At 43.9% G+C, this 24,539-nt stretch overlaps 1 protein-coding gene across 2 annotated transcripts in view; it reads right to left on the bottom strand.

Annotated features, from left to right (window-relative positions):
* The window catches only part of LOC138588172 (SH2 domain-containing adapter protein F-like), a 97,013-nt gene that overhangs the window by 11,767 nt on the left and 60,707 nt on the right, over positions 1 to 24,539 (bottom strand). The window contains exons 3-6 of one of the 2 annotated variants that reach the window (XM_069658082.1): positions 16,162 to 16,380; positions 15,259 to 15,357; positions 286 to 460; positions 5 to 124 (exon numbers count right to left, since the gene is read on the bottom strand). In XM_069658082.1, coding sequence (XP_069514183.1) covers positions 5 to 124; positions 286 to 460; positions 15,259 to 15,357; positions 16,162 to 16,380 — 613 coding nt within the window. The remainder of the gene's footprint in view (positions 1 to 4; positions 125 to 285; positions 461 to 15,258; positions 15,358 to 16,161; positions 16,381 to 24,539) is intronic. The other variant, XM_069658092.1, reaches the window with a different exon arrangement.

Genomic DNA, 24,539 nt, shown 5'->3' with positions numbered 1-24,539 from the left:
TTACTTAAGGGAGAGGGAGTAGTCGTTCTTGCTGGTCTCGCTGTTTCTCACCAGGTAGCTGGCCTCCTTACACAACCGGAGCAGAGACTCAGCATCTGTTCGGCTGATCGCTCCATGGTACCAGCTACAGGGAACAATAGGACAGAGGGATGAGGGACAGGAGGAACAATGGGATAGTCGGAATAAGCAGAAAATACAACAAAGGAGATTAAAAACAATAGGGTTCAAAACCACTTATGAACCCAATGTGATGCATTAGAAATTACATGAAAAAAAACGACTCACAACTGGCTCTCCAGAGGCATAGTGGGGTCAATGCGCTCCCCGAGAGAGGAGCTGCAGTGGTCCAGTGAGGACATTTTGGTGTTGACCAGACAGCCGCTGGAGTGTCGCTGCAGCGGGCGCGTTTTCCCCTCCTTGGTGGGGGACATCCGAGACTTGTCCACACCGTCAAATTGGACTGTAATAAAAAGGAAAATGGAACAGCTGAAGCTTTTATTTTGAAAGTATATAATGGATATGCTCATACAGTGAGAGCAAACACAGGCAATAATACAACACAGTGCTGAACAGTATGTTTGCTTCAGCTAGAATTCAGATTAAAGTCACTTGGAGAAGCCAGTGTGCTTCACAGGGAGTAGATGTGAAGCTGTTAAGTGTGTCTACACAACTCGAACAGAGCAATGACGTGTGTGTGAGAACAGAAATGCATGCTGTGCTTTTACACAGACAGCCACACACAAAACAAACACACACTAACTCAGTGTCACTCCGTGTAACTCTTCTAGCTGAAGGACATGTACACACAGTAGAGGAGGCGTAAATCAATCCTCTCACCTGTGTACACATCCCAGGCAGAAAGCATACAACACATGCAAACTTCCTCCAAACCACTCAAACAATTACTCATGAACCATAGGCACGTACACGCACACACATCCCACGCACAAGTACTGCAAGTTAAACATTAAAACTGGCTTTTCAAAAGTCTCACGGTCGACTGTGGACGTGATAAGCTCTCTTGGCAACCTCACAGGGAAGTGTTTGATGGTGTGTGAAGGGGCTGGAGGTGACCATGACGAGACTGGCGGAGGTCACTGGGCGCATTCACAGCCAATCAGCAAACAGAAAAACATTTGCTGTATTTACAAATGCTAAGATAGTATCCACGAGGACACATGAAAGTGAATTCTCACCTCTGTCAGGGGTGTTATAAAGGCTGATAGAAAAAAAACATTGGGAGGTGGAGGAGCAGTGTGGTCCTGTGTATGTGTGTACATTTTCCTCCATCATCCATCACCATAACGGCTGTCACAGCACCCGTGGCTTTGGAAAGACCCATTTAGAGCCACTGACATGCTTCTCGAGCAATAACGGCAACACCTTCATGACAGGCTTTCGCCTGAGATTGTTGGCTGCTTAAAGGTTTGAGAACACATCAAAGCTGAGCCTGAGATGGAAGGAGTTAATGCTGTATGACGCTCACAGCCACTGGATACCTACCTGTCTTTGCAGCCCTCCTTCACTAATGGCCGGTCTGAACATGGCAGACAGCGTACAGACAGACAGGCACTGTGAACATGTCGGAAGGGATGTGTCTACATCTGTCTAGACGATGAATTTCAGTCAGAGGATTATTTTACACTATACGGTCTGCGAGCTCGCCAAGCGTTCCTGAACCAGACTGAGAGGAAGGGCTGGCAGCATCAATCAATCAATTTAGGCTACGTGAGACAACAGCATGTCGACAGATTTCAATGAGCTTGTGGACACCTGAGCTATACGACAAATCCTTCTGTAGATACTGTAAATTTAAAGATAACATCGTTGTGTGTATAAAGTGTGGATGCCTTCAATGTTAGTACACTGTAAATGCTAAAAATGTTTTTTTATGGATTAAACCAGATGTTGGGGTGTTGTGTCTGGTGCAAAATTAAGCAAGAAAAGTAAAACAAGTGAAGAAAAGTTTGTCTCTCTCTGAAGGAACCATCGAATTAAACTGCTAACTGTACAGGAAGTAGTTTAAGCCCCATGTAAACCAGCTACAACAGTAAAAGTCTGGTACACACACACACACACACACACACACACACACACACACACACACACACTTTACACATTAATGGATGCGTATTAATTATGCCAAATCAGCCACAGGGACCAATTTTTGCTGATCATATATGTAAGAACATTGTGGATGCAAAAGATGCCTGCAGTGGAGTATTTTGAAACTGCTGCTGTAAAAAAAGGTCTACTTCTTCCACTACTGCCTGTGATGAGATGTGTGTGTGTCTGTGTACACATGAGTGCTGCAGCTACAGCTCCGACCACCAGGGGCTCCCCTTCACCTCCACTCGACTCCAGCTTGAACTCGCTGGCCCTCAGCTCAGAGATGCGTTTCCCTAAACATAAACTCGTGGAAACGATTATTCCAAATGACAAATACGGTTGTTATCTTGGCCTCCTGACTTCTGTTCGTTATAGGGCGATGGCTGAGACTTAAAATGACAGCCAAATTGCACTGTAGCATGACGTCTGGGTAAATTGCGGCTCTAACCTCAGACCCGAGGGAGATGAAGCTGTAGCTTCACTTCCTCAGGGTCGGATGTTTCCTTGGACTAACAGGCAGTCAAATGATGCCCCTGTGTTGCGTTCAAGTCCACATGAGAGACATTGTTAGTTCTCTACTTTTTCATGCAGTCCATTTGAACCACATGCTGACGGCTGGGAATACACTGCAAGTAGGATGAACATACAGTATATGGGTTCGGGTGAGAAATAGCGTTTCCATGGAAACTGACCAAGGGGACAAGGGAGATGCATGTTTGCTCCACTCATCCCTGTCAACGCTGACAGATCACAACATGAAGACGCAGCCAATTGCTCTCCCTCCCTCCCCTCCTTCGCTTTCAATTTCTCTCTTCCTGTTTGCATATGTCCGGCCCTTCCTCTCCGTCTGCGCCTGACCTTTTCTTTTGATCTTTCCATCTCACACACACTCCACTTCAGTCTTTTTTTTTTGGTCTGTGATTTTGTTTGTCACGGACAGAGGGGAAAATGGACTGTGGAGGAATGTGTGCTCGTCTAGTGGTAGAAAACAGGAGAGAGAGAAGTGACAGCTTTGATCTGTTATCTGCACTCTTTGTGATGGTCCTAATGCAGCGCTATCAGTCACCTGTCAGTCTGCCTGATCCTGCAACAAAATCTACCTATTTACATTATATATCCAGTTTTTATTCTTCAGTCCACTAGAGATCTAAACACACAACGCTGGTATCTTTTAGTGTGTCAGAAGGATGAATGTTGCTGTCTTGGTTTTTCCACACAGTCTATCTCTCAGTGTATCTACAGCCCACTCATCCATCCGCTGCCTGACCTCAGCTCTTCACATTTCCTCCTTTCTCCCCGCTTCCACACTAATTCCCGCTCTTCCCCACATTCAACACAATCAGTGCTTTTTTTAACCTTGATTAAACCCTTTTTCCCCTCCACCACCTAGAAAGGCTCGAGTGGCTATTCTCAGAGGAGCTCACCCCATCAACCTTTCCTGTCAGAGCGCAGACTTTTCCACAGGCAGAGTGCAGAGTATTACCTGCAAACTAAACACAAGCTATCATATCATTTGCCACTCGGTCTGCTTTGACGCCAGCCATCTCACCTACACAGGCTTCCACTACAGCAGAATTGTGTTTTAAGGTTGAATATCAATGGGAGCGAGCCAAACTCATTCCCCCTTTCCCTTCTCTGGAGCACAAGGTCTGAAACATGGCCGACAGGAGATTGACGAGAGGATTGGCCTGGAGGAGAACAAAAGCCTTGAGAGGCAGCTTAAGAGATACAAGAGGGCGAATACACACTCACAAACACACACACACACACACACACACACACACACACACACACACACACACTTGCCTACACATACACACGTAAGTAAATGTGCAGGGGCATCTGTGTGTGTTATCAGCATTGTTGCTTGTAAAGCGCAGCAAATGGAATCTGTGTATCAGATTGAACTGTCAGTCAGATGGTGACTGATTGCTGAGAGGCCTGCCCCCTTCAGACGCATTGCTTCCTTTAGAGAGCTCTTTAAAGTATAAAAAACACACAGAGGATGGTGAGGAAGGAGAGTGTGTGAAAGAGGGGGGCTGCACACATACACACACAGGGGTTAAAATGGCACTTCTATGATTAGACTGTGACCAATCCATAACATAAAAAGCCACAATGTGATGCAGCGAAGCATAAAAACAAGACACAATAGTGCCCTAAGAACATAAAGCAGGAGACGTCTTCTTGCCATAAAAATGTAGGAAACAATAAGAAATGCAATGATATTTTTTAAGAGTGTAAGGGCCACAATATTTAAACTTTTACTGGGGGAAAAAATAAATGTCGTGATAATAAAGTGCATCGTGGAGGCTCCTGAACAACGTGACTACTCCTCTCCCCCCCGCCCGCACACACTCCTGAGCAAATTTCTCTAATTAAGCCGGCTAATTAATTCTCATTTACTAATGCTTCTCCTATCAGAAAGGATGACTAGTCTGAGGGCTGAAGCGTGCCATCGGCCGCTGTACTGAGAGGTGAAAATTAAGTTTCCCGGCCAGGACATGTGAAATGATTAACAGGTCTGCATCTCATTAGAATGCAGAGCAGACTGAAAATACAGCTCAGCGTGGTGTGATACTCCGGGAACTGGTTGTTTAAGTCACTCACTTTCATGTTGATATTAATTATGTGCATGGGGAAGTCGAATAATGATTGTCAGATGGCATTTAATAGTATATTTTAGAGATTTTACCATCTATAATTATGCTTTCTTCTTTTATATCAATCCCAAAAAAAGGAGCTCTAATTGGGTTTCCGAGACGACGGAATGACCCTCCGAAGTGTCAGCTGGTGAATCTATTCAAAACTTAATCTGGATATATTTTAATTACATTGTTTTTTTAAGTCTTCTTGGACTAAAAAAAGAGAAGGTAAGAGAAATGTCTCATAGTGCGGATAATTAATTCATGTAAAAAAACAAAGGAGGAAAGCTCTTCATTATACTCAGACAAAAGTGCCCCCATTTATATGGAGATGTAATATCTACCCTGTCAAGCTGAATTAAAATTCTGATAATGAGCTCTGACGCAATGGGCTGACTTCCCTGAACTGTAATGCATATTGTTCTTTTTAATCTACATTACAGCCGACCATGAAAGGCCTTAACAAACACACGCAAGACCCTCAGCTCGGAGCCAATCTGCAGTCTGTAAGCAATCCTGTGTGTAACGGATGACTAATGTCCTGCTGTGTGACTGAGAGCCTGCTTGTACGCCGAGGTCAACAGAGTGCATTGTAACTGTATTCACAGGGGTCGTGGAGGCCATAACCCCCCCCATGTCTGGCACATTGACCTTTGACCCCAAAGATGTAGAGAGGGCCCATATGGGCTCAGACAGAGCGAGGATCGCTTTACAGCTGGACGCCAATCTTAAACCCACTCGCATCACAGAGGGAACCAGAACCTTTCCCATGGATTTATGGACATAAATCAACCCCTCGCCCTGTCCTCGCCTTCAGCACGCAGCGGTGTCCTCTTACATGGTCTCACTCTAAGTCTTCCCACTCTGCCTGGGGAAATCCCATTCCTGACATTAGTTCTGCTACACGTCCCTCTTTTCCCTGGGTAATTACAGCATGCAGAGTGTGAGCATGTGCAGGGACTTCAAAATCAACTCATGCTTGAAAATAGATCAATTACTTATCCATCGTGTTTGATAAGATGGCTAAACAGGAGGTGAAGAGACGCAACTTGTGACCTGAAATCTCCTCAAATGAGTTTGATTTTTCAATTCATGTAAGCCACTTGTAGACAACAGCGGGCCGGGAGGACATCTGGGGCGGTTATGAGTATGTTGACAAGAGGAAATGGGGGTCACAGCAAACGGCAATTACGCATGCAGAAGGCAGTTCGGCACAATTAAAACTAATGAGCCTTCAGCCCTAAAACCTGCACAAGAATTAGTGATTTTCTGCCACATGTAATCCAGATGGAAAAGTGCAGTCATTACTGAGCTAATACCCAACGTCACACTGTTTAATGCCTCTAAAAGATGTGAAGTCTTTCGGTAAGTCATCACTGACCAGTCAAGTGAAAGCGGACACTTTCACATAATCACAGATTGCCCTTCTGAACTGCTGGGATGTTTTCTAAAAATCATCCAAGAAAATACTTTGAGAGCTGACAGAGGAAGCAAGATTATTGGTGGTTATCATATAAAGGTACAGATACAGACATCACACTTAAAATACCACCACGATAATCTCATAGACGGATAGACAGACATATAACCACATGGAAGGAAGTGGATGGATGGATGATGATTTATCAACTGATGGATGAGTTGGGGGTGAGGGGGTTTATGGAGGGTAGCTGACAGGGATGACGCCGGACAATGTGAACACCAACACCCACCCTGGTGGTGCTGGTCACAGCACGTCTGTCCAGGCGAGGGCTGAGCTGTCTGCGAGGGAGACTCCAGCTCCTCCACCGGGGGAGGGCTGGTGTTGAGCTGCCCGACAGGAGGGGGCCACGGTAGGTCCTTGATCACTTTAATCTCTACTGCAAGTGTCGCCCGAGTCACCAGAGGAGAGATGGAGGGGAGGGAAAAGGACAGCAACGGGAGACACAAATGGACGACGACAAAGGGAATGAGGAGAGGGAAGGAGTGACAGAATACAGAGATAAAAGAAAGAGAGAAGGCGTAAGTGAAAAATAGATAAGAGCAGAATACGCCAGCATTGTAACAGAGAGCTGGTGTATTTTGTGATCCAAGAATCAGCAGCATCAGTGGTATAGACAAGGAAAGGAATACAACAGGACTGAAAAAGAAGGGAAGTTAGTTCACCAGAAAGTAGGTTGGGTTCACATAGCGGGTTCCAGGCTGATAAAAGGTTGAACTTGGGGCTAACAGTCAGAGGTTCATTACAAAAATAAAAGCTCAACTGTATTTAAGAGATCTGGAAGGATTCAGGAAGCAAACTGCATACCACATTATAGTTAAGCAGTTAACCATGCTATCCAACCCCAACCCTACCAGAAGAGTTGGCCTTAGTTCCCCTCTCTATTGGCTCCCCTTCAACAATCCAAACAATCCAGACTGATAAACATGAAGTAATTCATGCTGTCTTCTATGATGACTGTAATTATAATAATAATACAACACATCACAGAGTCCACATCCCCTCTATAAATGCTAAAGCTATCTTGGGTTTACCTGCGAATAGTCACTGATACAGTACATCAGCAAATATTCTGCTGTTTTTCTTATGGCTGAGCTTGAAAAACACCAAAGGCTTTTACACTATGATAAACAACAATATAGACAACATGCTTCACTGGGTATGTATCTCAGAGCGATCCATCCCGGCAGTGGACTCTCCCCGGGCTTTCTCTCTTAAATAATGTATAACTTACGTCAACCCGGGGTTCCACCTGGGTAAATTGAGCACCATTGCAAAAGCAGATCTGTCACTGAGCAAAGGCCACTTGTTAAATAGCTAAGGGTACTTAATAAAAGGGATGGAGCCAGGAAGGTTTTATTTTACTGTTTATCTAGAGGTTAAGTTCGCTTTGTTTGATTCTATGACTGTTGCTTTCTTTTATCTTCAAACAGATGTTTCAGTGAACGTGTCACTGTCCATGGTGCTGGTCATGCAGCTTCACTAGATGAGAGTAAGTACAAGAATCTAAAATGAGTGATTTCATCGATCTGTTTGTAACTTCTGGTTGACAAGCTCTTAAACACGAAAAAGAAGCTTCAATAACACTGACCGTTCTTAGGAACTTTCTAAAGGAGCGGAAAGAACAAATCATGAATGTGCTGCTCCTTCAATTTTTACCTTAGTAAATACCTGTCAAGGACAAGTAACACCTGTCAAGAGCCACACACAAAAAGACACAAAGCTGAATACAAGTAGAAAAGAAGGACCAGAGATCATAATAACACAACGCATATAAAGAAAAGTGTTTAGTTGAGATGAAGCAGGATTAAACTCTAGAAGTTGTGAAGGTCAGGAGCTTTCATTTACTTTGCCTGCTGTTTAACAGGACTGACATAAACGGCAAAACCCCCTTTAAGATGTAGCCTTTACTTCTCTCCTTTAAAGTGCTCTGCATTCATCAAAGTGACAGCTTTGGTGCACATCGTCAGTCACATTAGTCATGTAAGGACAATGGTATCCTTATTTAACTCAGGAAGATGTAGATGGTTGTTAATCAGCCAGCAGATAATGAAACAGGAGCACTTTGAGACACTTCAATAAGCTGTTGAAGACTTCTTTTGATTTTTTTCTCTCCAAAAAAACACATGAATTTTGCACATGTGAAATGTATGTAGTTTTTCGTCAAGTGGAAACTTGGGCCTTCCTTTTTTGGTCATTGATTTAGTTACAGTAATATTTTCTGCACAATCATTACATACAGCAGAAATATTTATATTCAAGGGTTCAGGATTGTTAATAAGTCAGAGTCTGAGCCATATTTTACAACACTGAGAGCTGACTAAGTGCTCCTTCTGTAGCCTCAGATGGAAAGAATGAAGCTGTTTTCATAACCATTACTGTGTCACTGTCTTGTATTGGCTGGTGTACAGGCTTGTTTTTGCATAATGTTATGGACTTGTCTGTCTTCCAACCTGCAAGGAATTGCAACGCAGGCTGTACAGAACAGGCTAATGAGAAGCAATATCTGCAAGCTTGATGAAGGGGGGGAAATGCAGAATATTCAATCCGACAAGCAATTAAATAGCTGGGCCTGCGGTGTCAGGGGGCTAATGTAGAGGAAGGTGGCTGGAAGGAGGTGCTGCTTGCTGTCTATCCTGATGGGAGAGGTGCTGGGGTTTGGACTGGTGGGGCTGGATGATGGGGGTATAGAGACAGAAGGTCAGAAACTCTGGGAGATAATATAACTTCCACTACTTTAGGGTGAAGTAGGGGACTCTCTTCCTGTGAGATTAAAAGCCTAATGCTCATTTCACATTGCAGATTAGCGTGTAATTGTTTGGGGCTGCCTGCTCTCTGCAGCCTCGCTGTGAGGACGAGGAGACCATTTGGGCGAGTGTGGCTCAGATGCGGTTGGTTGCACAGCTGAATAATAGCATTTAGCACCGTGAAAATTGAGGTAAACTCATTCAATAGCAAGTTTTTTGTTTCTTTTTTAAACTCTGGGTGACTGGAATCTCCCTTCACTCAAAAGTGCTGCCAGCCCCACAGCCCTCTCGAGTAATCACTGATGTATTTTTACACCTTGTAACAGACGTCTTCACACACTACAGCTGATTTACACTTCAAACCTGAAGGCTCATCCCAGCGCCACAGAAATCCCCACTAATCTGCCTCTATACTGTACACACAGTGCTAAATAAACCTGTTTCCTGAAGTGGCTATAGTGGCTGATGCAGATTTCATGTGATTATCAGCTCTGCAGATGGTACGTAGAAGTCTGAGTGAACAGCAGGATGAGTGTTATAGAGACTGGAGGTGAATATCAGGTAGCTCACACTTACTATTATGTCCAAGCAATGCAACTTCTTTTATTGTTGCTTTGCTATCATCTGTCGCCAGCTATTTTGACAGGTATATTTGTTGCTTCGCAGTTGTAATGACTCATCGAACAGATGTGGATAATTGCAGACTTGGTCTATCAGCTTGTAAGAACTTTCTGCCATTGTTGTCCCTGCTGCTGTATTGACTCTGTCACATCCCCGGTGCTACTACACTCCCCCTACCGGTCAAGTGCATCTTGCATATTGCGTACGCATCGCGTTATTTTGGGGGATTGCACGGCCTATGTTCCAAACAGACGCAGGGAACGTCATCATCATGTTGTTAAAAGTGAGTCTATCTCAGGCTTTAGTAGATGTGTGACACTGGCTGGATAACTCGTGGGTCGGACACCACCTGTTTGATCAGCAGTCTGGTGGAAGGCATTCAATGATCTTAAATGTTGCAAACACTGAATCATTTGTGTCACAGCTTTGTTAACAGTACACTTCACCAAATGAACCTCTTGAACAATGGACAAGGGTGCCTTTTCTATCTGTGTTTACCTCCCCTTTATTCCTCCAGGAGCACTTGTATTTTAAAAGCAGGTATTTGTTTACCCAGGCTTTTCATTAGCCCATGGCACTTCATCACTGTAAACAGTGCAGCACCATAAATCACCAGCTATGCTTGTTTCCACCGTCGCCATTTAATTTAGTTCTGCTTAATTTGGTTGGCTAATTGCATGCATATTCAAAACAAGCTGGAAGATCGCAATGTTTATGCCACACATTATGAGCAGGAGAGCTTGGAAAACAAACCCGGCTCTCCTGAAGACGTGTTTGTTCCACTGGCACCAAAATTATTACAGATAACAACTGTGTAACGCTCCGGGGGAACTGAAATGCCACCTCGTAATTTTCCTCATACTGTATCTGTCATATTATACGGTCTGGCTCTCTTTCAAAGCAGAGATCTGTTTTGAAATTTGGTTTGTTTGCATTAAAAATGAAAGTGGGTGATGGAGATGAGATGACGGTGAGGCCTTTGCCTCTGCAGTTCAATCAGGAGAGGGAAGGAAGAGATGAGTTCTGGTGACGGCCGGCCGGTGCTGCTTCTGATGGAGGTACGCGGTGCTGTTGTGTGTGGCCAATGTGTGTGAGTGAAGATAAGACCTGTGGCAGCGCTCGGTGAAAGGCGGCAAGACGCATTTGGGGCTCATGAAAGAGGGCTGTCAGGAAGGTTATCAGCAGGGTGTAGCTGCAGAGGCCAAGAGGACGAGACGGAGCTGCGATGGAGCCGAGGAGTGACAGACAGCGATGGGGAAACCGGAGCAGCCAAGCACAGAGAAACAGAAGCCTTGCACCCGCAAAACATCTGGCTTTAAACCCCGGTGCAAATACCTCGCGCAGGACTGTAACTGAATCAATTATTTATTTTAGGACATTAGACTTGAGCTTCAGATTTCTGGGTCGTTAAGCCCATGAAGATTCATTAAAAAACCATAAAGCAGCTCAAGACCTGAGGGAGCGAGCGACAGCGCCTTCTCTTATCTCCTGTGTTAAATGTACGGTACCCCGCTGGCCTGGAGCCAAGTGGAGGGAGTTAGTGGCAGGTAACAGAGGGCAAGGAGATTAAGTAACAATGGCCCTCGATCCCTTTCCTGCTGTGAGGGGGCTCAGATTTCCGATGGCGGCGTGTCCATGTCTGGGTGAGTGAGTGAGTGAGCATGCCATATGCGGAGTCAGAGCACACAGGCTCACACTGACGGACATGCCAACACACTTTCTCCTACAGGTTTCTTCATGTGGTCAAATTCTAAAGTGTCTTCCTCACTCTTCACCTCCAGGCTCATCCATCACCGACTCAGCAGCCAGGTCCGAGGCTGTGGCGCGTCTGGAGAGTGTGGGGGGGGGACAGCGAGGATGAGTGATTAACCAAACCGCAAGTACACAGCCCCCCTACACCCTAACAAGGCAGGGAATTTACATTCCATTGCATACCTGTCAGGAGATAGCCCAACAGTGAATAATAACACCAGTCCAAGTGTTGTGAAGAGGCGAGCATGCAGGCCGTGGTAGGGACAGCTGAGGAAAAAGGGCTGCAGCAGGGAGCATTACTCCGCTCCATCCCCTATCATTAATGAAGACAAATAGTCTTTTATGCAGATTGTATTATGTTGTTCCATGGTGGGAGGGCGTAGGCTGCGCTTTGTATTCATTTAATCTCCCCTTCTTTTTCTTATTTTCACACCCACTCCACGGTTTAGTCAGGTTGTGCATCTTTTTTTCATTATGTGCTAATACTTTGTTTGCAGACACTTTCATTTCCCACATAATTGTTGGAGAATAAACTGTGAGGGTTTGGATGAGCGCAGGAAAAGTGCTTGCAAAATCCAGACGATGAACAGTGTCATTACTCACTGATATTACACAGCCATAAAGTGCCTCAGCAACTATAGAAACATAACTGAGGGAAAAATTGCTCTCTAGAAACCTAACAGCACATGGAGCTGTGGTTAGGCTGCCTTTAAAACAGGCCATCTGCCCACAGAAGTGCTTGAATCAGGCCTGAAATAGCAAACTGGAAACCGTTTTACATGCTGGCTTAATTGTTGACATCTGAGGACACAGCAGCAGCACCGCAACGGGGAGCAGTAGGGCAAAGAACACGAGCAGTCAGACCCTCACACAGTTCAACCATGTTACCCATAACACTTAAGTCACTGCGCCGTAAAATAAAGGGTGCATAAACAGTGACTGCTTTCCTCAACAAGGCTCCAACAACATTAAAAAGTACAGGATATGTACCTCTGATGCTGCTGCTACCACCAGACCCACATGGCCCCGGTGTAAGAGACCAAAAATATCTAGTTACAGCTTCAACTTAAGAAGGTAAAATATAAAATGAGACTCTTAACCAACCATGACATCCAATCCCAACCTGGATTCCACGAGGACTTGAGCAAACATGTCCAGACATCCCAAGCTGTATCTTACAGTAAGTCCATGACCTTCTGACTCCAGTCTTAAATTTCATGAACCTCAAGCAACCCTGTGTTGAGTATGGATACACATTTCAAGACTGTGTCTACAAGAAATGTGGCACCGACGGTTTTTATGGCATTGGAAAATTGATTGGCTCAAATTTCATTGACATTGGCCTTCGCAAACAGCTGTTCAGCTTGCCGGTTTGAGTCCATTGGTTTTTATGGATGTTAAAGATGGGGAACTCCAGGACAAGAGCCGGGTGACCTGGGAAAATCTGACAACAACCTCTAGGTCGGTTCTTTAAATTCTGCCATGAGGGATGAGACGTGGATGGATGGTAAAGGAGGATTGTCAACAGCCCGTAAGACTTGGCTCACAAGTGGACTTAAATACTGAAGCGGTGTATAATTTGTTAACAGTGGAGTTAAGCTGGTTGCAAAGATCAGAGCCTCGGGTGCAGGCACAGAAGCTCAAGCCTTGAAAGGTGGGAAACTTTCTCTAAGCCCCTTGATGTGTGGATCCAAGGCCGGTCTACACACTGACACCTGCATCAGAAACAAGCCTGCGCTGACAAGGCTTGTCCCAAAGGCGCCTTTGTCATCGCAGTTCTCTTTTTTGTCTTCCAAATAGTGGGGAATTATTTCTGCTTGCATTAAACACAACACAGAGAGAAGACGTGCGATAAATCAAAGCACTTTTTAGACTGCTAGCTTTCTCCTTTGAAAGACTTACAGAACTATCGCTCTAATTCCCGGCCAAGTTTTTGACGTACAATGGAAATAAAATTAATCACTGTCACAAGAGGGATGTTGTCTGTAAAAGGGGGAGCTGAAAGAGGGATGTGTTGGTAAATAGCACCCCAAGCAAACACTTCTGAGTGCTGGTGACAGAAAAATAATGAGGGGGAAAAGGAAAGTGATTAAGAATGCAGCATCCCCTTATTTAACTAATCACAGGCAGAGGCGAGGCAGAGGCGAGGCAGAGCAGCGTGACTGCTATGAAGACCTCAGTGCCGAAAATACTCGGAAGTAAACAGGGAGCAGAAATTAAGAGACAGAAAAAAATACAAATGAAGACATTATAAATGTAAAAAATACGTATGTACATACAGTCAGAACTGTGGTCACATATATTAAATCTATTTCAACATTAGGCTACCAGTGAAGAATCCTTTCTATTCAAATGGTATGAGTTCTTCCACAGCTTCTTCAGACTTGTTCTATCATTTCATGTCAATGAATGTGTTTACATGTTGGATATTAAAGCTCAGCTGTAACATATCATATCAATTATACACAATTTCCAAACTACCTTGAGACAGAGGTCCTTTACAAGTGTGTGTAAAGTTTTGACCGTAACTTTAGGGGTTTATGTTTCAGACTTTGTGATCTGCCTCTTTAACTACCCATCAACAGTAGAACACTTGTGGGGATTTATCTCTCCTCCTCTCTATCGCTAATCAATTTTGCTTTGTTGAAATATTATGTAAATGCAATGCAGTGTTTCCAAATGAAACAAAAGGGAAAGTAAAAGGTGAGTACACTAGAGGACTATATGGAAATGGATGTATTAAAATAATATAAAATGATCAGGCCAAAATGCAGAGAATGCCGATTATGTTGATATTGCTCTGCATTTATCGTCTCTGAGAAAATTACATTTACGCTCAATTACTCCTCCAAGTGTAGAATAACAAAAGGTAAACGTGGCAACTTATTTTCCCAGCTGTATACAACAATGAGCCTGCAGGCCATGTTTATTTTAATGGCTTCTTTCATTTAGCTGTAATTACAAAAGAAATGATTCATTGATGATTAATTCATCCTTATGTTATTATGTGAAAAGTCCCTGAGTAAAGCTCATTCCAGTTCAGAAATTAAAGCTGACTTTTCAGTGGATCAGCTTTTCCTCAGGGTGTACAAGTAAAAATACTTTCAAAATAAAAGTTCACTTATGCTAAAGACTTAAAACCCTTTTTTAGCATTTGCGAAATGGAATGAATCCTCCATGTTTAATCATACGATGGGGAAAATAGCCCACTGAGAGCCGTGTTGTTTGCACTCACTGGTTTGCTTTGCCTTTTTATACAGAATGAGAACAAAACAAAACATCCCGGAACATATTTCAATGTTTTTCTAACTCTTTTTCTAACTCTAGTTTTAACTTGTTCTCTTTCCGCAGCACCATCAGAGGTGGAGGAGTCAATATTGCTTCACTCGCTATACTCGGTACACCCATCACCCAACATCCCCTTCTTCCAAACACAAAAAGTGTAACTGCACTTACTGCACTTATTACTCTCATGTGTCCGCTGAAAGGCTGATTTGAAGAGGATTTCTACAGTCTGTGCTTTTATTCTAGTCCACTTTAAGCACTAGGCAATAGCAAAAGCAGCATCCTTATAATGTCATTTGAATTGAGAAACATTTTCATGCAAGGTGATTTGCATTTTACTGCGAGTGGGCGACCTTTTTTCAAATACTGTAGTAGTAGATTTCATTTAGAGGATTTAGTGCTTACATGATCCTCTTTGCAGAGTTAACCAAATCTTACAACAGCTAATAACCTGCAAAAATTGGTTGTAAGATACTTTTTAATTACATTTTTTAAAGTGCGGCTTAGGATGTAAGTATGATATAAATCCCAAACTTGAAGATTCAGTGCGAGCCATAGAGTTAAGGCATCAAAGATAGATATACAGAAAGACAGTCCCCAGCCCCGTCTCCATTGGTACCTGTGAGGGATTTAGAGGTGCAGTCCTTTCTTCCGTGGGGATCTGATCCAGTGCCATTTACAGAGCCCTCGTAGCTAATGCAGTCATAACAAAGCAGAGCTGTTCAAGGATAAAAAAAGACAAAATATAAAGAGAAAGGGGGCGATGAAAATTAGAGTCAAGGGTTGCTGATTTTCTTTTCTGACATTAGATAAAAGGCTTGGCATTTTGTTTGAAATTTGGGGTGCATATTTATACTCCAAAGCCGTATTCTTTCCAGGAACAGCCCTGTTTGATGTTATGGCTGTGTTAGCCATGCTAAAGCTCTAAGACCACAACGACTACCTCCACCTACATGCACCTGCACAACAAATCATGCCCCCCTGAGCAGCTTAGGTATCATCTAAGTTCAGACAGGCAGCAGTCGGATCAAGACAGCAAACAGTAGGCTGGACACCTGCACGTGAACTTAGCGGGTGCTTTAACAGAGGAGGAAAAAAGGAGTGTTAACAGAGAGTTAAAGCAGCAGCAGCTGTACCCTAAAAACCAGACAAAAGCCAAAGTCATATTTGTTAGAGCTGTAAGAACAGACAGCTGGGTTAGTTAAGCAGAAGAGAAACAGGTTCACATTGGATTGTGTTAAAAGCCTGACATTTAAATAGGGCAACCCTCACAGTTATCTCTACACTGGATTATTTCATATGGCCATATTCAGTGTTTTAAAGTAGTACAGCTGAAGTTAAAATGCCTGTTTAAAGAACAAGTCTATCATGATTCGCAAGAAAGAGCAAAGCAGGAAAGTTGTTATTCAGCATGTCGCTGATTCATTTAAGCTACTTCTCCTCGGATCATATGCTTCATTGTTATTTTTAAGCTACCTTGATGTGCCATAAAAAAGTTTAATCTATTGCCTCCCAGACTTACCTGCAAAGGCTTTGGAAATCCTCTCTTTCTTCCACTCCCAGGGCTGATCGTACTCCTCGGGGGGCCGTTCGTCATCCTGGGGCAGTCGGCTTTCTCTGGGACAGCGCGAGCGCTCAGGGTCCGAGTCTCCGCCGTTCTCGGCTGGCTCATACGGCGTGTCGTACAGGGGCAGCTGTCTCACCGATCCGTCCTTAGGTCCTCGTCCACCAGATCGTATTTCTACAGAGAAGGAGAAAAGACGTGGTGTTATGATATAAAGCTTTATACATGAAGTTAGGAATGAGGATTTATGACCGAGAAAGAGAGTTTGTAAAGGCTACTTGTTAAGCATATGGCCAATATGTGGAGATACTCACTATTCAAGTCACTGAGAGACAAAAAAAACTCATATCCTTGGCTTCAGCTACTTTCATTCTTGTGATTAGACCGCTGAAATCACAGTCAATACCGTCAGTTTGCAGGCTAAAGGGCTCTAATAACAAAGCCTATCACCTCCAAGAGTTGAATATCTTTAAATCAGAAAAACAGCAGTAAGAACAGCAACCCTGTGAGTTTTATAGATAGTAATGAGCATTTTTTCAGCATTGTAAAACGTTAACATGTCAACAAAGTTAACATGACCTTGGACCACATTCTTTGTTTGTTTAAACAGCAGCTATATACAAGGGGCATCTTACGTGCAGTGAATGATGGTGACAGTTTGCGGTTGATCTGATGACAGACGTGGGAAGAAGAAAAGGGAAGAAGAGGGGGACCTGAAGGGCTGAGCACCTGTGAAAGCACACACTGTAACCTCCCTGAATACAGCCACATCACACGACTGTGTTGAACAACCTTGCCCTGGGCTGCACATGCCTGCTCTGCCAGAACACAGCTGAAGAGAAAGCACCGATATCCTCTCTCACCTTGTTCCTTCTGTGACTCCCCCGAAAAAACCTTGAACACTGTCTCAATATTTAATGTCTCAACCCAACAGCAGAAATGTATTACACTCGTCATTTTAGGTGTATTACTATAGATATTTTGTTGTTGGTTTTTGTATAAAATAGTGCCCACAATATCTCCTTTACTCTCAATGTTCTGAACTTGAATGGCAAAAGTGAGCACGGAGCGCTTTAAAGCTAAATTACATTAGTTTCAATCATTCTTTTCTCCCAAAAAATGTATGCAAAATACTTCAGTAAATAAAACAGGTCCAAAATAGGAAGTCTAAAAGAACACTACCAATCTGTTAATACTACAATGGTTATGACTTCCGTAAAGCCTAGTGGTGGTTCCTGCCCAAAGGGTGCTGTCAGAAAAACAGCCTTCCTCTTTGTAGAAAGATTTCATGGCAATCTTTGCAATTGTAATCAAGTTGTCTCACTCAGGGCTAACGTGTTGAATGCATAGACTGTATTAAGAATAAATGGAAGGCTCTGAAATGTGAAGCCAATGTGGAAAATGGCCTTGAACCTCCATCCTCTCTGAGTGGGGACGACTCCACTTGTTGCAGGAACAAGTCCCATTGTGTAGAGGTCTATGAGAAACTGAGCCTACTTCTAACTTGATTTATGACTGCATGAGTTTGTGGGCTCAATCACTAGTTTCAAGTCTTCTTTAATACAGCATGATGTTTAGTAAATTATGGTCCCATTTAAAACAACAAGGTATGATTTAGGGGCGTGGCTGCAATTGGGAACTCTCAATATAACTAGATAGAATAGCAATTTCCTTCCCAGCCCCTTTACGTCCATATATGGCCACATCTGGCTCTATAACACAAAGATGGTGAAAGCCAAAATTCAGAACTCTAGCCCTATAACAATAGTCCAACTACAGGGTGATGTCACTATGGCTACGTCCATCTATGGTTGAATGAGATGAAAGATCAGACCAACATCAGCACACTCAATTCCTTTCCGATTTCTCAAGATGAACTTTACCACCTCAGAAGGAGGAAGGAGATTCACCTACAGTAAAAAAAAAAAAAAATCCAGATATACCCTCCAATGCCTGAAGTCCAATCTCTCAAAAGTAGCTACTCTGCAGCATCCACCACTCATCCAAAGTGGACTGTGAGAGAGGACTGTGAGGGGAGAAAAGAAAATGTTGGACTGAATGGCTACTAGACTCTCAATGTGGAGGGGGTTGTATCTATCATGGTGGTTAGGTAAAAATACATGAGGAAATTGCAGCAATTTACGTGCTACAATCTTCACCTAAAGCAGACATGCACATGTTTTGATCTTTGGAGTACGTGCAAGAGTTTACCCTTCATGAAACATTTGCAGATATCAGGTGTATCTGTGTTTGGACCTTTGAAGTGTCCCATTTTTCTGTATATCAAATCATAAACAACATAAACACTGCCTGGGTGTAGCTTGATATACTTTATCTCAAAGAGCAGTCGAGCTTATCTCCAACACTTGTTGTGAAAATGACATTTTGTAGATATATGAATTATAACAGCATTTTCATATTCCAGAAGATGACTGAACAGGACTCTAAATGTTGCACATGAAGGTCTGAATCATGAGTTGTTATTTCATTCCTATTATAACTCTGCTGAACATCACCTGACCTAAACAAGGAAGCATGCACTCCCCTTTCATCCTCCATGTAAGGAGGTGAAACAGACCTGACTCCTAATGAAGCCTCATGCCCTTGAGAACTCGCCTCCTCTCCCTCGCCCCCCCGCCTCCTCCTCTCCCTTTACCCATATGAAGTTGTTAGCAGCCTGCACCCTTCCTCCAGGGCCACATGAAGCTGTTAGTGGCTAGCACCACCTTAGAGTAATGCAATGTGAAGAGAATGAAATATTATGCCACACTGCTGCATAATTGCCTCTTAGCCCAGGGGAGCTCTTGCGGAAAAATGAGCAATGCGTTGAGCCCTAATGGAGCTACCCGCTGCTGGTGGTGGGAGTGGAGGGGTGGAGTGAGGTGAGGCTGCCAGGTCCCGCATCCCAGCGTAATCCTGCATTAGGCAAACTCACACTCTTTGATCTAGTTGTGGTATTACAAGATCCTGTGGCATGATTAGGTCCTACCTCCCCTGCAGGAGAACAAATAGCTCGAGAGGAGGTGGAAGCAGCAATTCGAGCCTTTAAGAGGGTTAAATGAGAATAAGAGGGGGGTGGGGGGTGGGGGGTATTAATGGTGGGGTGTAAATCTAGTGGGAAGAACCCTTTAATTGGAGGCACGCTTCCTCGATAGACTGCAGTGGATTGAGACTCCCTGGAAGCTCCCGAGAAAGGAGGCATTGGGTGAGATAGGAGCCCTGTTGACCTTCCTCCCTCTGCCTTTTAAATGTATTTCCTCCTTCTAACCTCCCTTACTTCCTTGTTTCCTTCCTTCCCGTCCTCATTTCTTTCTCTTTGTCAGCCCCTGTCAAGGAATGCTGGGTAAAGTGGGTGGGGATACATCCGTCTAGCAAATTACAGTGATTGGCATTAAAGTGGGGTTGCATGTTGCAAGACAGCTGCAGCCTATCTTCTGTCTTTGACCTCTACCCTCTCTTTAGAGTCAGAGGTCAGCCACCACGCCCTCCATTGATCGTCTTGTGCCACCCCCTCCCCGGATGTCAGACTTCCTGTCCAGATGTTGCACTTCCTCTCTTTTGCCTTTAGCCCCCTACACCCTGAAAAAGCTTGCAATATTTGACTTATTTTTTCCATTTTTCCTCATATATGTGAAGAAAATTACAACTTTTAAGACCGCTTGTGGAGCAACAAATAACACATTGTGAAGTTTTATAATCCTACGAGTATTATAAGATGCAATTAAACTTGTAGAAAGCGTGCTGCACTCGACGGGGTGCCGACACTCGTGTAGTTTCAGCAGCAGCAGCACTGACCAAAACCATCTGTTTAGTGCCACTGAAAAGATACTGCAGAGCATACTACTGAGACGCAAACAGCTGCATTCAAGCTACACACCATTGTTCTTTAATGAGGAAACACACCAAGGCTGCAGTCAGTTAAATGCACAGATCCACAGACGGGTAAAAACTGAAGCAGTGAGGAGAAGCGCTGAGCTACAGACCCAGCCTTTGTTATCGTCTTTCTCTCTGGTTCATGAACGAGAGCGATTAGTCCTACGGGAGAGACAGAGGAGTATATTCCTTGCAGTAATGCTACTGTTCCACTTACTACAGGAGGAGCCTTCTGGGCATATTATCATGGCAGTGCATGGGCAAGCAGAGAGCTCTGGATTAAATCAAAAAACATTAACTGCAACCAACCTGGCAGCCGCATCCTCCTGCTGCACATAAAGCACTGACCGAGCCATCCAGACCACTCCAGTCCCATTCATCGTCCGTCTCCATTACTGCCAGCCACTAAAAGTGATGCATTTGCAAAGAAATTTGCAAACATCTGCATAACTGTGCTTTTACTGCGTGGCTAAAGCTTCTAATATTTAAAGGAAAAAGACATTTATCTGCCTCGCTGCTTGACTACCATCCACCCACTCCCACTGAGATGGAGAGAATTTACTGCTGCAGGAGCGCGGAGAATATCTGGATTTGATTGAGGGGATCTCTTGTGCACTAGTGAAGGATTAAATGTGATTGACTTTACACCCCAGGAAAACAATGGGCAGAAAATACCCCGGCTCCAAGGATTTGCTCTGCCTGCTCCGTCAGCTCAGACACTCTTAAAAGAAATCCTGAACCTTTTTCAGAGAGCTCTAGTAACACGGTGGATCTCTGCCGAATGTGTATAAAGAGTGTGACGAAGTATCAATTAGAGAAACGTGCAACTGGATATAAATCATGCTATGCACTCCTTAATGCATTAAAACTGATCAATGATGAAACAGATGCTTTCTGATTCTCGCTAAATTCATCAATAAACTCATGCCCTGCTGTTTAGCGGCTCATGAATGCTAATGCTAAAAAGTATTTTAGTTAACTTGAGCAAAGCTTGATACAAAGATTCACAAATGCTGCAGGGTTGATTAACAACGCCGCTGCAGCAGAGGTCATTTGGATAGCACTGAGACTTTTCAGTGGCTTTGATTTCATTCTCTTTGATCGCACATGTCTGTGAAGAGCAAACAGGGTCGATCCCGCGGCAGCAGCAGTCAGAGATTTTGAGCTTTATCGGGGGGCCACCCACAGGTATAGTGAGACAGTCAGAGAGCCGGCTGACAAGCGAAGGTGTTTGCTTCTTGACCCGTGGCGGCCTGCTGTTGAGTGTCATTCTGCTTAGCGAGAGAGACGCTGAAAGGAGGCTCTCGCCGCTGTCTGTTCCCCACGGACCCCCCGGGAGAATAGTCGCGATAAGCAAAGACAAAACAAGCCTGTCAGCTTTGTGCTCCAATTTTCATTTTCATGTCTCAGAGTGTTTTGAAGGAACAAAAGCAGCAAAGACAAAAGGAATAAATTAGCCTGTGTGCTTCTTTTGTATGCATTTCTTACAGCCTGCACAATTTAAACATTCCTTAGGTGATTTGATATTTAAACAATTTGTAATATGTCGCTTTGATTTTCACAGTCACGCTCCTGTTTGTCTGGGAATATGACTGTCCATCTGCAAGAGGATGCTTACGTGCTGCTACGTCTCCATCAGCCTCCTGCAGCCAGACAAAAAGCAGCCATGCCGTTCGTTCCTCCAGTCTCCTTCTTACTCCTGACTCACACCGTGCCAAGCTTGTGGAGGGTAAACTTGGAGGCCTCTGTCTGCCTGTCACACAAACATACTGTATGTATTTATATATAGACTTTTGGGAAGCCTGGAAGCCGAGGCTCAGGCAGAGGCTATTCATGCTTGGCCTGGAGAGGGGAGTATTTTGGGTCATGCTGCACTATTTTTGGTTCATGCTTTCTTATAAATCTCTTTATGTTTCAGCTGGAAGCCATAATTTTTCATGAACAAGTAACACAGAGCTGGGTTACCTTTAATGTTCGGGAACCTAAGAGTAAAGATTAAAGAATTATGCAGCCAGCCGCATGAAGTATCCTAGTGAAGGCATAACTGTTTGGGTGTGTGAACTGGTGTATGTGTTAATGTGCTGCTCCCCCAGTTGGCCTGAGGAGAAAGAAGTCGAAGTGTCTTCCACAACAGGCTGACATGTACACGGATTCATTCCCTTACTGAAGCAGCAGAGTAAGTCTAAAGAGACAGCATACAATAAGAAGCAAACAAGAGTGGGGCGGGTGATGACGGAAGTAAGCCAGACAAAGTAACAGAGACAGAGAGAGAGGGAGAGAGGGAGGGGGGAAGAGCGGGGAGCCTTATAGAGAGACAGTGGGGATGTATGAAAAAAGACAAAGAGCGACAGCGAGTGAAAAGAAAAGGGAGGGGAAAAATACAAAATTAGAGACAGGCAGGTGATGCAAGTTTGTCACAGAGGAGGAAATAAACAAAGAGACTGCGACAGAAAGTCAAGGGGAGTGATGGAGAGAGAGAGTGGGAGAAACAGACACAGGGAGAGAGTGGCAAGAATAATAAATATGCACATCAGTGAAGGGCCCTTCACAGCCAGCCGCTGATGAACACACATCACTAGAAAAGTCACTACTGATGAAAATAACTGTGAGGTGACTTATGAGGTTCAATATCAATGCTTCTATGTACAATAAACTTTAATTAAAAATATGAAGGAGCTTTAAATATCATGTTGAATGTGGCAACACTTGTATAATTACTTTTGTCTTCACAACAGGATGAAAGCTATACTTATACAACCTGCTAAAGCCTGTTTGTAAGCACAATAGAGCTTTACAGTTGCTATAATCAGCATGCTAACAAGCTTAGAAGGAGGCTGCTAGCATGTCGATGTGTAGCAGGTATTATGGTTTCATTTCAACATTTGCCAAATAGCAGAAGGGAATGTGATCAATTTCATAAATATGTTGGTAAGTATTGGATACATTTAACCTGATGATGGTGTTAGATCAAAGGTCAAGGGCTCAACATGTTTAAAAAACATGCTTTGGGGACCATGGGTGTCTGGATAAAATGTCAAAGCAACTCACAAAACACGTCAACAAACCTAAATGTTGAGACAAAAAAGTAGGGGTGGGACAAAATATCGATACAGCAATATATCGTCGTCCTGACTCTGGTGCCTATCAATATTTAATATGGCGCTCGAAACAGATTTCCGTGCCATTATGACTCACCGCGTCACTACTTCATGATTCCTCGCTGTGATGCTTATGACATAAATGAGGATAACAATCATTTGTTTTTTTGGGTTCTATAGTTCTATTAAATCAATTATCACAGAATCGTGATATTATCGTTATCTCGGGCCACGTATCGCGTATCGTATCGTGAGTTACCCTGCGTTTCCCACCCCTACAAAAAAGGGTGCCAATCCAGAAAGTAATTGTTGAGCTTTATCATAAAAGACTTTGAACAGCTGGTGGAATAAGATAAAAAAGACAGGGGATCATTCAAGTCAAATGTATCCTCTTGGCACAAATGGAAAGGTTAGGATCACCTTCACTGATGGACCAACATTGCCTTCACTAGAACCGTGCCACTCGAATGGCTAAAGACAGAAGTTGAATTCAGCCTCTCAGGCGGAGCACGAGGTTGAGTCCTAAAGACAAACAAGCTTAAGATAGAATTGAGTTTCCTGTTATCACTGAAAGGGGTTGCTAATTAACAAAGTCTGGCATCCAGTCATGAGCAACTATCTGGATTTGCTGATCATCATGGAAAGATTAGAGAACAGTATTCATGTGATTTCATGCTGCCCGAATGTGTAACCTTTCCACTGCCTCGCCTATGTGGAGGCCTTTGCACTGCATGGACACTGGTTTTTGCTCCTATGCAAGGTGCAACTGCAATTACAGCTCATTAGGACTCAGGTGAAAGCTCATTAATAGAAGATGAATGAGGACAGCAGCTTGGAAAGGTGCCCGTCTACCTACATGAATCACAGAATAGCCCTCGCCGCTAACTCGTGCAGCTCTGCAGTGAACAAACAAAGAGACGAGCAGTACATCAGCATACTGACAAGCCGACACCAAGTAAAGATGCGATTAGTCATTTGCCGTGGCTGTCGATTGCACTGCAGTAATAGAAATTCCATTTGGACGACAGTCAAACACACAGAAGCTGGATTTTTTTCTCGACACGCGCTGAGGAGGACTTAATGTGAAGCAGTGACAGGCTGCTTGGCTGGTGCTGTTGGATGCAGAGGGTCCCGCAGCCTGGAGGGAGTGAGGCGATTTTTTCTGCAGGCTGCGGTTCTGAGCTGTGCTCGCTCTGTCGCTATTGTTCCTGTGCTGAGATAAGACTGGCGCTGGATTAGAGGAGAGTGCACCCAGAGTTCAGGTTGTGTATGGCTGCTGGGTGGAGAAGACAGCACGGGAATGGGATTGGTTCTGGGACGGGAACTGGGAGGAGGAGGAGAGGAGATAAACAGAGGAGACGAGAG

The sequence above is a fragment of the Semicossyphus pulcher genome, unplaced genomic scaffold (genome assembly GCF_022749685.1).
Source record: "Semicossyphus pulcher isolate SPU_LCO1_2020_fin unplaced genomic scaffold, fSemPul1.0.p SCAF_1, whole genome shotgun sequence".
Lineage (NCBI taxonomy): Eukaryota > Metazoa > Chordata > Actinopteri > Labriformes > Labridae > Semicossyphus > Semicossyphus pulcher.
This window is presented reverse-complemented; position numbering and strand designations above follow the sequence as displayed.